Source organism: Rousettus aegyptiacus, unplaced genomic scaffold (assembly GCF_014176215.1).
Source record: "Rousettus aegyptiacus isolate mRouAeg1 unplaced genomic scaffold, mRouAeg1.p scaffold_m13_p_5, whole genome shotgun sequence".
Taxonomy (NCBI): domain Eukaryota; kingdom Metazoa; phylum Chordata; class Mammalia; order Chiroptera; family Pteropodidae; genus Rousettus; species Rousettus aegyptiacus.
In genome coordinates, this window is record NW_023416308.1 from 21,585,592 (window position 1) to 21,599,799 (window position 14,208).

At 54.4% G+C, this 14,208-nt stretch overlaps 1 protein-coding gene across 2 annotated transcripts; it reads right to left on the reverse strand.

The window, feature by feature from the left end:
* Positions 1 to 6,578: 6,578 nt before the first annotated feature.
* Positions 6,579 to 13,109, reverse strand: TMEM119 (transmembrane protein 119). Of its 2 annotated transcripts, none has more exons than XM_016160064.2 (2): positions 13,024 to 13,109; positions 6,579 to 8,653 (listed from the first exon to the last, which is right to left on the reverse strand). In XM_016160064.2, the coding sequence occupies exon 2, from the start codon at positions 8,639 to 8,641 to the stop codon at positions 7,784 to 7,786; it is 858 nt and encodes a 285-aa protein (XP_016015550.2). In that variant the 5' UTR covers positions 8,642 to 8,653; positions 13,024 to 13,109; the 3' UTR covers positions 6,579 to 7,783. The 2 variants fall into 2 exon arrangements, with proteins under 2 accessions (XP_016015550.2, XP_036077388.1); XM_036221495.1 differs by lacking the exon at positions 13,024 to 13,109 and adding an exon at positions 11,370 to 13,016.
* Between the last annotated feature and the right edge of the window lie 1,099 nt (positions 13,110 to 14,208).

The window sequence follows — 14,208 nt, forward strand, 5'->3', positions numbered from 1 at the left end:
GGTCGTGGTCCCAGAGGCCACGATGCTGTGCTGGGTGAGCATCCCGCGTTGCTCCCGGAGCAGAGTGCGCGCATGCGCTGTGTGCGAACTAGAACGGGCTGACCCCATGGCCCCGTTGTGGTCAAAACCCTCTTTGTAGCCTTTCCATCTCACAGACCACAAGGCGGGCAGCACCTGGCAGCTGTGAAGACACTTGAGTCAGCTGAGCTGTGGAGCCGCAGGGCAGTTTGGACACACTGGTTTTGGGCCCCTCCAGCCCATTATCCTGCATTCACGTACTTGTTCATTCATTCATGAATAGGATTGCAGGCAGTGTGGAGCAGGGACTATGGGGACCCGCGGTGCCGAGGGGCTCAGAGCCCAGCTCAAGTACTTTCTGGCTGTGTGACCTTGGGTGAGTCACTTCCCCTCTCTGGGCTTCCGTGTCTTCCTCTATAGAAGGTGGATAATATCCATGCCCCTCTCATCTTTGTGAGGACCAAAGTATAGAAAGCACTTAGTGTTATGCCTGCTACACAGCAGGTGCTCAAGAATTGGGGGTCAAAGGGGGTTCCCGGAGCCCCTCACATCACAATCTCTCTCAGGGCAGGTGCAGAGATGTCCGGCTCCCCCAGTGTCACGCTTTCCCTCTGCTCTTCATTCAAGGAGCTCCTAGAAGGGAGCTCAGCACTTCCCGCTCAGCATTCACTGAGCACCTACTGGATACCCAGCTCCATGCTGGGCCGGACCCACAGGGCTTGGAGGAGGTCAGAACCACCCACAGCACCCTCTTTGGAGCTTCCTGATGGTAGGAATGACAAGGACAATCAAAAGAGCCAAGAGAAATGTAGCCCTTTCTCCATCCTGGGCCACATGCTCCAGGTGCCTTTTCTCATTTGAGCCTCGAGACGCGATAGGACCTGTTGCACAGATGAAGCTCTGAGGCTCCGAGAGGGGACAAAAGCCACTCAAGTTCACATGGCCTGGAGGTGGGATTTCAACCCCAGTCCTTCGAGATGCAGACACCTTATGTCCTTCCCCCACTGTACCTGGACAATTTTCCTGCCAGAGTTGCTGCTATAAAAATTTGTTTTATAGCTGAGAACAGAGAGAGGGAAAGACATGTTCTAGGTCACATGGCAGCTAATCCCACTGGGTCCCCCTCACCTTTCCACCCTCCTCAGAAATAGCCCTGACACCTGCCCCCTTGGGCCCAAGTCCCTCGGCTCCCCAAGCCATATAGCCAGCCACATCTCTACACTTGCCCAGACAATGTCTAAGCCCTGGCTGGGGTCACCGTAGCCCAGAGGAAGACAGGGAACAGCTGCAGCATGCTCCCTGGCCCCCACTGGGCGCCAAACCCCTGCAGAGGGGCACATGGGGTGGGGGGTTTCACCACCCAAAGGGCAGCATGAGACTGTCTCCTCTGGCCACACACTTTATCCCTCCCTGAAGTTCACGGGGCTTCCCTGGCTGCTGGCGCTGCTCTCATTTCACCAAAACTTCCAGGACTCTCTGCCCTAATCCCCAAGAAAAGATGTTGAGACTCCAAAAAGTTTCAAGCGTCTAGGAATCACTGATCTTATGATTCTGAAGTTTCTAAACCTAGACCTGGAAAGAAGAGGCAACTCACAGAACAGCCAGACATTTAGACACAGATGTTTCTTCCTTTTTCTTCTCTGCACACAGCTCTTCACAGTTTATAGTTAACAGAAGTTCACATTCATTGAGCGGCTGGGGGCGGGGGTTGTCCTAAGCATTTTAAGTGAACGACCTCTGCTTCTGTCAGCCCTTCGAGATAAGTACCACAATTTCACAGATGAGAAAACTGAGGCCCAGAGAAGTTAAGTGACTTGCCCAAGGCCACAGAGCTGGGAAATTGCAGAGCTGAGATTCTAACTCACGTCCTCTGAAGCCTGCACCCCTAACTGCCGTACTACACTGCCCTGCACATTGTAAAGTGCACTTACCTCTATTAACTTCTCAGTATTCCAAGCAGACAAGGCAAGGGCTGTGGTCCCAGCTTTACAAAGGAGGAACCCATAGCTCGAAGAGGTTAAACTGATTTGCCCCAAGTCACACAGCGAGGGGGTCCCTAATTGGTTGGGTCTCCTGGTTTCTTATTTCCATGTCCGACTACCTCCCTCTCCCCTTGCTGTCCCAGTCATCGATCCCTTTGCAATCTCAGTCCCTCCTTTTCCTTCTCCAGAACCCTACAGCTGAGTCTGGCTCCCCAGATCCTAAGGGAGAGGCCCCGGTGGCCACCCCTAGACCTGGACCCTCCAGGTCTCCAGGGCAGCCCCAGGAGTGCCAGCAGGGCCCCAGTGGCTGGTGGAATGCCTGTGCTGGGCATCTCAAGGGCCTCTGGCATCAGGGACCCTGGCAAGAAAGGATTTACGAGCAGAGTTATTTTATACTTTGCAGCTGCTGCCATAAACCCAAGACCCGCTTGAGAAGTGGGGAGCAGCTGCGGGGGAACCTCCCAGGCCCTGGAGCCAGCGCAAATCCTTCCTGCTATTTCTGAGTGGCCTGAGGAATCCTGAAATGAAAACCTCCTGAAAAAATGGCAAATCCCTGTCCCACTCCAGACAGGCCCAAACCTTACTTCACAATAGGTAAGAGCCGGGACAAAGCAGAGCAGAGCTGGACATAGCACCAGACTGCCCACCAGACTCCCAGACTCTCACCAGCTCCTGTCTGGACTTTCGATGCCCACATATAAAACGAGGGGCTGGTCTCTATCAGGGGTTCTGAGACCTTCTGAACTTTATAGTGTCCCTAAAGTCACTTAGCTCAATCAATCCCACTGTTTAAGTTTCTACACTCCAACTACTGGTTGTATGACCTTGGACCAGTTACTTGACCTCTCTGGGTCTCTGCTTTTCTCATCTGTAAAATAGGGAGAAATAACGACCATCTCATTAAGAAGGTTGTGAAAAAGAAATAAAATAACATCAGTAGTTCATGGCAGGTTTATTTGTAATCGCCGAAAACCGGAAACCACCCAAATGTCCATCAGTAAGTGAATAGATAAACAAATTGTAATACATCTATACAAAAAAATACCAGTTAGCAGTAAAAAGAGTGAAATACTGATATACACAATAACATGAAGAATTCTCAACATATGTATGCTGAGTCAAAGAAGCCAGACCCAAAAAGAGTATACACTATATGGTTCCACTTATATAAAACTCCAGAAAATAAAAATGAATCACGGTGACAGAAAGGAGATCAATAGTCCTTGGGACTGGGGGTGGGGGAGGGAGAGAAGCAGGAAGGATTGTTCCCAAGGGGTATGAAGAATGTTTCGGGAGTGATGGATATATCCATCATCTTGACTGTGGCAATGGCTTTATGAGTATACACATATGTCAAAATCATCAAATTGTACACTTTGTGAATTTATTGTGTGCCCATTATACCTCAGTAAGGCTACAGAAAATAAGCACCAGGCATGCATAATAGTCCATTTATAAAAGATGGTGCTTCCTGTTATTAACCACTGTGATTGCATTCGGACGATTCTTTGTTGAATTTTCATCTCCTCCACTAGAATATAGCCTTAGATCTGTTTTACTAATGCTGTGTCCCCAATACCTGGCACATAGTAGCTGCTTATTAAATAATTGTGGTTGGAAAACACAGGGTTTATGACCCTGCTACTTGCTCCTGGCCCACCTGGGCACCCAAGGCGTTAAGTAATCCCAACCAGGGCAGACTAGAGGATACCAAGCCTCTATGAAAGAGAACCAAGACAAGCCAGACCCACAGTGCTGAGCCATCGCCGTCAACTCCCCAGAGGGCAAGGCAAAGTTGAAACAAGGAAATGGGACCCATGGTTAAATGCCATGGACACAAAACACGTGTGCCCACACCACGCTCAGCAAAGAGGCTCGACCCTGGGAACAAAGACAAGCTCAAAAATGAGGTGGGAGGCTCAGCACTGAAGAGCCCAGGCTGAGGAGCCAGATGGCCCTGGGTTCAAATCCCAACTGTGCCCAGCCGTGTGACCTCAGGCAAATCACTGCACCCCTCCGAGCCTCAGTTTCCTCATCTGTAAAAGGGGGTAATGATACTTCTGTCTGTGAAGACTGTGGAGAGGGTTAAATGTGGTTATGCATGCGCTGGCACGTGTGCCTTCCTTCGGCCTTACGTGTACATGCTCACACGAGGAACACCTACCGTGTGCCAGCTGCTGATGCTGGGGAGACAGTCGCCCACTCCTTGTGAGCGTTGCATCGTGGTGGTGACAATTCCCCAGCCATACCTTAGGACACTCTAATTTAATTGGTCTTGGCGAAGGCCCCAGAGCCAGGATTTTTAAAACCAGGTAGGGTAGCATCATCCCCTCTTCATACATGTGGCCCAAAGAGGTGAGGAGACTTGCCCGAGGACACACAGCCAGGACAGGGTGGAGCTAGCAGTGACCCAGGCAGTCTCACCCCAGGGCCCAACACCCTTAACCACCCAGGGGGTCAAACAATGTGCCCAGAGCGGAGTGGCCCAGGAGGTGGGAGTTCTGCCCCTCCTGCTCTCACCCTAGGCAAGATGCCCAGCCAGCAAATGGCCAGCCCATCAGGATATGGAAAAGGGGGCTCTTCAGCACCCCTACCGCCATTCCCCCACTGAGCTGGGGTTCATGTCTTGGGGTGGTTTTGCTCTCTCCCTCCCTCCCCATTTATGATGACAGCAGGCCTGGCCCTAGGACAGACTCGCAGGCTGAAGGCAGCTGTGCGGTTTTACAAGCCCTGGGACAGTGCAGGGCCTGTTTAGGCCCTGGCAGATTCCCGGATCCGTGGGAACAGTGGAACCCCTCACCCCAACCCTCAGGCCCTACTCTCCCCCCAGCTCAGCCACACATGCCCCCAACCACTGTCTCCCTCCATGGCTCACTTCTCACTGGTCAGAGGCCCGATATGTGCCCATAAGAGGCCCCTCCTGGGTTACTCCATCAAAGATGGGGGAGTAAATTGAAAGGGTTCTAAGCAGGAGTGGGGCCGTGCTGTCCCCTCCTCCAAGGGCATCATTCATTCACTCATTCATTTATTCATTCATTCATTAAAAAATGCAGTAGAGCCCAGTGGAGAACTCAGATTCTACAATCAGACCAAGGGGCTGGAATCCTGGCTGTGTGACCCGGGCAGCTAACTTCACCTCTCTGGGTCTCAGTTTTCTTATTGGCAACATAGGACTAATAACAGTCCCCATCTTGTAGGGTCGTGAGTCTCAGTGAGATAATGATGTCCAGTGCTTAGAGGAGTGCCTGGGACATAATAGGTGCGCATTAATTGTGAGCAATCATCGTCACTGAGCCCAGGAGATTGTGGAAAAGAAGCTGGGTGAGAGCCGTCAGGGAAGGCTCCCAGGAGGAGGGGACATTTAGGCCAGAAGCTAAAGATGAGAGGAAGTTAGCAAGGCAAGGAGATGGTTTAAAGGATATCATAGGCAGACGGAATAATAGCTGTAAAAGCTCAGAGGTGAGGAAGAGGTTGACTCTGACTCCTGCACTAGGGCTCAGATGACCTCCTTAATCTCCACTCTGCCCACCCCCAAGTCCCAGGGGTCATAGTCTATGGCTAAAGCCCACACTCCACATCCTCTGGAGGGAAGTCACTGACCAGGGAGCTGCTGATTGGGAAACATCTCCCACGTCCACTTCTGTCTTACCTGGTTTTTGCCTATCATGGTGAAGCTTAATGCCCTTGCTAGCCATACCCCAGAGCCCAGGACCTCACAGGACCTCAGGAACAAGGAGAGAGCCTGTCACACCCCAGAGAGGTTAAGTGACTTGGTCTGAGCCACACAGCATCCGGGTATTCAGTATTGGTATTCAATTCTCCCTATGTCCTTGGGCGGGAGCTGATCTGGGCTGAGAAAGGGAGGGTGCTTCCCCACTGAGCAAGACAGAGGCCATTGTGTTTTATGAAACCCAAACCCGGGCCCCCTCCTGATGGATGTAGGGTCGACAGAGGAGAGGGGGAGCAGGGGGATGGCCTCCCTGCCCCCATCACCCTAGAGATCCAGCACGTGCTCCCAGCTCAGCCACATCTGGATTCCAGCTGGCAGCTCCAAGGCAGAGGGGGAGCAGTGGCCACAGGAACTCGCTATCAAAGGCGAGGAGGAGCCTGGTGGTGAGGAGACAAAGGCCAGGGCTGCCTCCAACCCCAGGCGCCAGTGAGGGTGCGGTGAGTGCAGCGTTGTCCAGAGACCCGTCCCATCCTCAGCCACTCTTCAGGAGGACGGGAAGCTGAAGCCTCCACTGGAAGCCCCTCCACTGTCCTGTCTCCTCAAGGAAACAAAGAGCTGGGGGCTCCCCTGTGGCCACAGTAAGCAGCAGAGCCACGCATAGAACCTGGCTATGTGGCTACATGTCCAGGGCTGGCGCCCAGCCTCGGGGGCGTGAGTTCCCACCCCCTGTTCCTTTGGACACTCATTCTTCCTTCCCTTGCCCCCCACCTCCTCCCGCCATTCAGACCCTAGGGCCTGGCCTATGTGTCTCCTCCCAAAAGTTGCCCCACCTCCACGAAACAGCCCAGGGGACATGCCTGTCCCCATCTCCCAGCGGTCTCATTCCCCCCTCAGAAAACTAGCGAGACTCGGGCCAGAATAAAGGTTTATTGTGCTGGTTTGTATGTAATATCTCAGCACCTGAGAGTTGTGTGGAGGTTGAGGGGACGCAGACGAAAGTATGGGGAAGAGGACCCCCCAGAACCTCCTCAAATTAGGACGGAGCTCAGGCTCCCTGGTCAAAGACTAAAGAATGCTATAGACACAGGCTGCCAGACTACGTGCATGAGCAGGGGGCTGGGGGTCAAGGGTCCCCTGCTTGGAGCTGGGCGTCAGAAGCCCTCCCCCACCCCCTCACACACAGCTCCCCACCCCACCCTGGCGTCTAGGCTGCTTTGGAGCCTGACAAAAAAGGTTCAATTCATTCGCCTCATCCTCACAGCAGCAGTGGGATGAGAGGCAGCACTTGAGAGGGGCCCAAGCCCCCACAACCTACAGCCCATACTCCGGACCAAACAGACACCGGGGGCACCTTCGGGAACATTCAGAGCAGTCATCTCCAGAGCGTGCTCTGAAGGATCTCACTATGCAGCTATAAAAAAAAAAAAAAAAAGTATTTTGTGATCAAAAGGAGTTTGAGAAAGGCTAAGTGAAATGCGGCGGCCTTTACTATAGCACTTGTCTGAGTCCTGGGCTGCTCTAAGGGAGTCACGGGGAATAAAAGGGAGTGTTCCTTCAACTCACTGGACTCCAAAATCTTTTTTGAGAGAGCACCTTAGGGAACCCGGTTTGGGAAATGCTCATTTAAGGCCCTGTTGTGACCACATGCAAGGGCCTGTCGCAGAAGCACCCTGATTAACCACACCAACCCCAGGGGCTTCTGCACCTCTCATTCAACCTCTCCCCAAAGCCCTAGTAGTTATTCTGTTTTTCTTTTCTGCCTCGATGGAAGAGCGGCAACATTAGCACTGTCACAAGGGACCTGAGAAGTGTTTCCCAATTGACATGGCTGTTAACGGGGATACGTCCCCAGCCTCACCTGCCCAGCGGAGCTGTGCTTTGAAATGCAGCCCTTTGGGGCTGCAGGGGCAAATGTTCTAGAACTTGATGAGATTCCTGGGGCGAGCCAGAGACCAGTATCTCTGCCAACTATAGGATCAGGACTCGATGGGATTTGCAGCTGCAGGTGGTTGAGGAGGGGGCATCAGGGAGCTTTAAGAGCCAGGGGCCTTTCTATGCCCAGGGAAGGGACCACTGCGTATCCAACAGTCAGAGCCACAGCCCTGGAGGCCTGTTAGACGCTGGGGCTGATACTGCCACAAGCACAGGGGCTTTCGGGGGGGCCAGCTGGACCTTCAGCTTCCTGGGATAATGAGGGAGCCGCTTGTGGCTCCCCTGGGCCTTCGCCAGCCACCACAGCCCCCTCCACCACTGCGGAGCACGGGTCCTCCGGCCCCCCTGCTCTCTCCACGGGGACCCCACGGCCCTCTGCCTCCTGGTCCGCCTCCTGGCTTCCCTTCTCCTCTTGCTCCGACTTGCCCTCCGACTTGCCCTCTGTCACCCTGGCTCCATTTCCACTGCCTGAGACTACCCTGGCGGGAGACTTGAGGTTCTGTGTGGCCGCAAGGATGTCGGCCTGGAGCTGCTGGGAGGAATCCAGGGCCTCCTCCGGCCGGTCATCAGGATCCTTGTCGGGGACCTCACTGAAGGCCTGGGCACCCCCAGCCCGGTCATTCTGGTCCACGTACTTCGTCTTGGGGAAGGACGATGGGTAGTAGGCTGAGGCCTTGTGCTTCTGGCGGGTGATGAGGGCGGCGCACACGATGAACATGAGCAGGAACGCCAGGGAGCCCACCACAGCGATGAGCATCACGTACTGGCGGAAGAAGTCCATGATGCCATCCAGGAAGTTGGTGGGGGGCTGGGGGCCCGCCACGGGCGTGGGCTGGGGCCCCACAGACGTGGGGCTCAGGGCAGGGGTACCAGGTGGAGGGAGGCTTGGGGAGGAGGCCGATGAGTCCTCAGCCTCCCCGCTGCCCCCCATGTCCTCCGGGAGGGCGGCCTGCAGGGGCACGGAGTGGGTGACCATGGGCAGGGCCCTCAGGAGCAGCAGCAGAGACACGATGAGGCTGGGAGCCACTGCAGAAACCATGTTGCCCAGGACCTGTGGGGAAGCAAGGCAGGAGGGAGGTCAGGGTGCCACTCAAGGGTCTCAGGGGACTCTGAAGGAGGTGCAGGGAACACAGAACATGTTCTGGCAAGTCACTTCTTTCCCCCAGGCCTGAGGCCTGAATCTCCCCACCGTACAATGGACCCCGTTTCTTCTAAGATGGAGTTCACACCTGTCCCCCCGCCCCCCACTTCTCTCCGAGGTCCTGGAAGGCAAGGGCTTAATCTTAATTATCTCAGTATCCTCAGGTTTTACACCATACCTGGTATACAGTAGGTGTGCCATAAATGGATCCTGGCTGACTTGACTGAATTTAATAACTTATCCTTTTAATGCTTTCCACATGCCAGACACTATTTTAAGTTTCTTACATGGACTCTTGAGAACTACTCGATGGAGGAGGCACTATTATTAGCCCCATTTTCCAGATGTGGAAACTGAGGCTCAGTGGGGTTTAGTGACTTGCCAAGGAAGAGCTGGGGTCTGAATCTTGGCACTGAGGGAGAGAAGATGATACAGCTGAAATAAGTGAAAACCTCAGTAACTTTAAGCTGACCCTTACGCCTGTGGGGAGCCCTCCCCGGCAGCCCCCAGCCTCTCTATGATCCCATTCCCTTCTCCAGAAGGTTCTGGGGTTTGGAAGCCTATAGACTCTCTGAGCTCAGCAGAGGGCCTGTATGCCAGGACCATGCTGGGGGCATCTGCCCCATGGCTAACCCTCACCTAAAGGCTCAAAGAAGGACCTGGAGACCACAGCGGAAACCCCTCAGGCCTGAGACAAAGCTGGAGCCTGCCAGAACCCGAGTCCTATGGCCACCACTAAACGGGAACCAGATGAACTCTGCACCTTCCTCTCCTGTTGGAAGGCTGCTGCTCCCAACATGAACCCCCAGATCCTCTGTGGCCCAGACTTCCTGGCTAAATAATAAATTCCCCATGGGCCAGGTTTACAAAGGCATGAGGCCAGCTCCAGGCATGACAGAGAGAGAGAGAGAGAAAGAGAGAGAGAGAGAGAGAGAGAGAGAGAGAGAGAGAGAGAGAGAGAGAGGGAGAGAGCGAGCGCGCATTCTTGGAGTCACACAGAAGAAGGTTCAAATCCTAGCTCTGACACTTACCACCTGTGTGTCCATGGACAAATCACTGTCCATGGATTTAGAAGGACAGCTTCTAAAACACAAACTCTCCCAGCCAGCCTGAGTGGGGCTGGGCACTCAAATAAACCCAGGGACCCCTTTCTGTGCCCCTTAGGACAACCCCTGAAAATCCTACATGACCCAGTGGAGGGCCCAGGCCCTTGACACTGGGTGAGGCTAGAAGCTCCAAGATGGAAAAGCCTTAGGATGCCCTGTCGGAGGACCTCTCTCAGGAGACTGAAATGGAGAGACGGAGTCCCAGAGAAGGCAATGGGTGGGCAAATGCAAAGCCACACAGCAAGTTTCTGAGCTGGAGGAGGAAGTTAGGCTCCCAACACCTTGACTGCAGGTTCCCTTGAATACCCAGGCTTCAAGCCCTGATCCATAAAACAAGCAACGGTGCCAACCTTGCGGTGATTTGTGGATTCAGGAGATGAGGTAGGAATGATGCTCAGCCATTGAATGGCTTGTTCTGAGTGACCTAGAGCCTCCCAATTGTCAGTGACTGAAATTAATTGTACTGATATGAATTTGGACAAACTGGCTCAGGTAGGGAGAAAAAAAAAGGTAATTCCAGGACATAAAAAAAGGCAACACTACTCAGGGGTTCATTTAAAATGAACCAGTCATTCTGTACTTTTATCAAGGGTCACTAATCTGAGCCCTTTGGTAGATACATCCTACAGAATACTACAGAAGCCAGTGCTATCATTACCTCCATTTTTCAGATGAGGAAACTAAGGTTCAGAGATGGACAGTGATTTGCCCACAGACACACAGGTGGTAAGTGTCAGAGCTAGGATTTGAACCTTCTGTGTGACTCCAAGAGCACGCACACACACACACACACATGCGCGCGCGCTGTCTCTCTCTCTCTCTCTCTCTCTCTCTCTCTCTCTCTCTCTCTCTCTCTCTCGTGCCTGAAGCTGGCCTCATGTCCTCTGGTTGACATCACATGTCAACTAAAACAAAGATCTGAAGATACTACATGAACTTGCCTTCCCGGCCACTTGCCTTTCTGGCACTAGCTGGCAAAGGTTCCTGCAGACAGCTTTTATCCTAGGGTCTTTGCCTCACCAGCCCCCATCCTGTCTTCCTCCTCCAGTCAAGTCCCAGGAGAGACTTCTCAGGGCGGCAGCTGAAGCTTCTCACCACAGACCAAAACTACAGCCCAGTGGTGGATGAAGACCAGGGGACTTTCCCCAGGGGCTGACTATGATGTTCCGTCACTGAATTCTGCAGGCAATGGAGTGGCGAAGCTGGTCAGGCTGGATTCGAATCCTGGCTCCATCTCAGTCTAGCTCCACCATCTAGCCCTTCTAGGCCTCACCCTTTCCATCTGTAAATTGGGGGCATAGCGTGGGGAGGTGACCACAAGTCCTGCCTGGCACAGAGCAGCCACTCACCAAGGAAAGATGGCATTCAGGAGTGGCCAGATTCCTCCCCCAGCAGAGCCCTAGGGTCAGCCAGCATTTTCACACAAAGGCCACAAATGACTGTCCTCACCGCACGTGTACATTTGCTCATTGCCCCCCACCCCGCCGCCACCCCTGCATGAACAGATTAACTTTTTTTACCTTGTTGGGTGAAATCTCCTCGGCTCTGATTACTGAGGAACCCAGAACCACACACACACGCGTGCGCACATGCACTCTCACACGCATGTGCACAGCTGAGAGTTGGACAGAGGGAAGAGTTCCCTCCCCCTGAAGCCTTAGGGTCAAGGGGCAGAGGATGAAGAAAGAGGCACCACAAACTATCTCTGGCTCTTAAAGGCCGAGATCTCAACTCAACCCCAAAGTGTGAGGATCCAGCCAGGCCTTGCAGGAAATGGCTGTGTGACTCTGCATGATGAGCCCATTACCCTCTCTGGGCTTCACTAGTGGGCTTCACTTTTCCATCTAGCCTGGACAGCTCGGAAATGGTCACCTGTCCAACAGCTGACCCACCTCCTCCTACCTGGGTCCTAAATTTTTCCAAGACTCAGGAACTCACAGGCCATTGGGAGCTGGGGTCAGGACAATGCTTCTCGTTTTACCCAGAGGAAACTCAGTCAAGACTGGGAATGGCTTGCCTAGGGCCCACAGCTAGTCTGGGTGGAGCCCTGAACTGAAGGGCCACTTAGAATACCCCACCAGATGTCACTTCCCAGCTGTGCGTCCTGGGGCCAGGCATGTCACTTCTCTGGGCCTCAGTTTCCACATCCGCACAATGGAGCTAAGGGCCACCTCCCTGGACTATTGTCAGGACAAGGGATAGCAGTACCTGGCATGTAGTAGGTGTCAATTAGTAGGTGCCACATGATCAACCAGGCCACCCAGCTTGCAGTTGGGCCTCGCTTTGGAGCCCTTCTCACTCAGAGTTTATTGTTTTAAAATGTGATGGCCCCAGTTGAGGTCAGGAATATGCAGGCGGGACGAATCCACCCGTAAGGCCGAGGTACCCCAAGACTGAAGTCTGAGGGGCCAGAGCAGCTGCTCCACCCCCACCCAGAGACTGGTAAGCAAAGGGGGAAGGGCGACCCACAAAAACCTGGCTTCAATTAGTGGCGTTTGGGGGAGGAGGGTCTGGCTGAAGCACTGCACCCCCTACTCTGGGGCAGCCGAGGACAGGGACTGGGGCCCCTCGGAGGGGAGGCCTGGGGACGGACACAGGGCTCGAGGGTTCAAAACCTACACACACACACACACACACACACACACACACACACCAACAGCAGCATTAGCAGCAGTAGCGTGGATCCACAATACATTTACGGACACACAACATCCAGACACCCCAGAGAGCTCAGCAGCCCACCAGCAGATACACAGAAAACACACATGGACACAAAACGGGCTGATTCTCAGAGTGTACATACATGGCCCCCTGTCACACCATAAATATCCTCCAGGACAGGGCAGTCCCAGTCCACACCACCCTCCCGCTGACCCTGGGAGCTACTACTCTGGTGTCCACTTTCAAGAACAGCACATCCCCCTATCGCCAGGCCACAATGGCACACACACAGCACTCTGGCCGAGCAAGCAGCTCACGGGTCACATAGGAGGCACACGCACATTCGGACCCCCTCACCCTTAGCACAGATCACACCCGTACACAGCATCCAGCACACCCTCATAACTCACACACACTTAGAGATATCCCTCAAAGGGCTCCGGCTGGTTCCCAGTCCCGAAACTCCAAAACGCCCCATGCTTCCCGGACGGATGAGGGGACCCCAGGACTCACCAGTCCCTCTGCACGCACACAGGCCTGGTGCTCCCGCCAGGTGGAGCGAGAGAGAGTCGGTGTGGTGCCCGTCGCGCTCTGGGCTGGCCGCCCCACCCTCCTCCCGCCCCCTCCCTCCCTCGCTGGCTACGGGGCCAGCTTGATTTCATTAAGGGGTTTGGGGTGGGGACAGGGGGAGGGGCGGGGCTGCACTGGGCCACACACATCCCCTCTGGCTCACCCTCCCGCAGACGCCCCCTCCACACTCCAGGGAAGCCCAGATGGGGTACTTCCTCCTTGACTGCAAGTCCCCAGGGCTAGCTAGGGCAGACAGGGCTGACCCAGAGTGCCGCCCCCTCCCGAAACGGAGAGCTGGGGTCCTTCCCTCCTTCCAAAGAAGACAGGTCAGGGAGGTTCAGAGGCCCCTGGAAGTGAAAAGGAAAATTCCCCGTCCTTGGTTCCAGCTGTGAGTCAGGTTTTCCATGGAGGCTCGGGGTGCAGAGTGGGAGCTGGGGTGTGTGGAGGGGAGAGCGTGAGCAGAGGCCTGACGGAGGCCCGGGCTGGCACGGGGAGTGAGTTTTGGCACTCACTGTCTAGCCCTGTCAGGCCCTCCCCTCCTCCAGGCCTCAGTTTCCCCATTCGCAGGGCTGGACGGAGAGCCTTCTGGGCTCCCTCTGGCTCTGACTTTCTGAGATCGGTGGCCTCACAGCACCCCAAATGGGGTGACTACAGCAGGAGCTGTGGTCCTATTTCGCAGATGGGGAAAGTGAGGCAGGGTAAGTGCAAGTGGCTCGACTAGGGAACCGAGGTAAGTCGGGCGTGGCCCTGGAACAGGCCCTCTGGCTCACCTGAGGAATCCGGGGAGTCAGTGGCCCCTTGCGTTCATTCATTCACTCATTCGCCAAGTTGATTTTATAAATGTCTGAACGAACTCCTGCAGTGCACCAGGCACTGTGCCAAGCAGGTTTCAGAGGTAAACCAGACACAGCCCAACACTCACAGAGCTTGCAGACTTCCAGGGAGAAGGACATTACTCTTTTTATAAAACAGAAATGGGTCTGTGGCAGGAGGGAGGCCAGACCAAGCAAGGGCTTGGGGGAGGAGGGAGGGATACCCAAGGCAAAGAGAGATCCACTGAGCGAAAGAGTCAGGGAAGCGGCCCCAGAAGATGTGGCCGTGAACTAGCAGGGTCTGAACAAGAGGAGA

Excerpts from the sequence above, each read along its gene's own strand:
- TMEM119 (XM_036221495.1), bottom strand. The coding sequence starts at position 11,456 with ATGCGTGTGAGAGTGCATGTGCGCACGCGTGTGTGTGTGGTTCTGGGT. Across the intron at positions 8,654-11,369 it reads AGGAGATTTCACCCAACAAG|GTCCTGGGCAACATGGTTTC; the intron begins GTAAAAAAAGTT and ends GCTTCCCCACAG.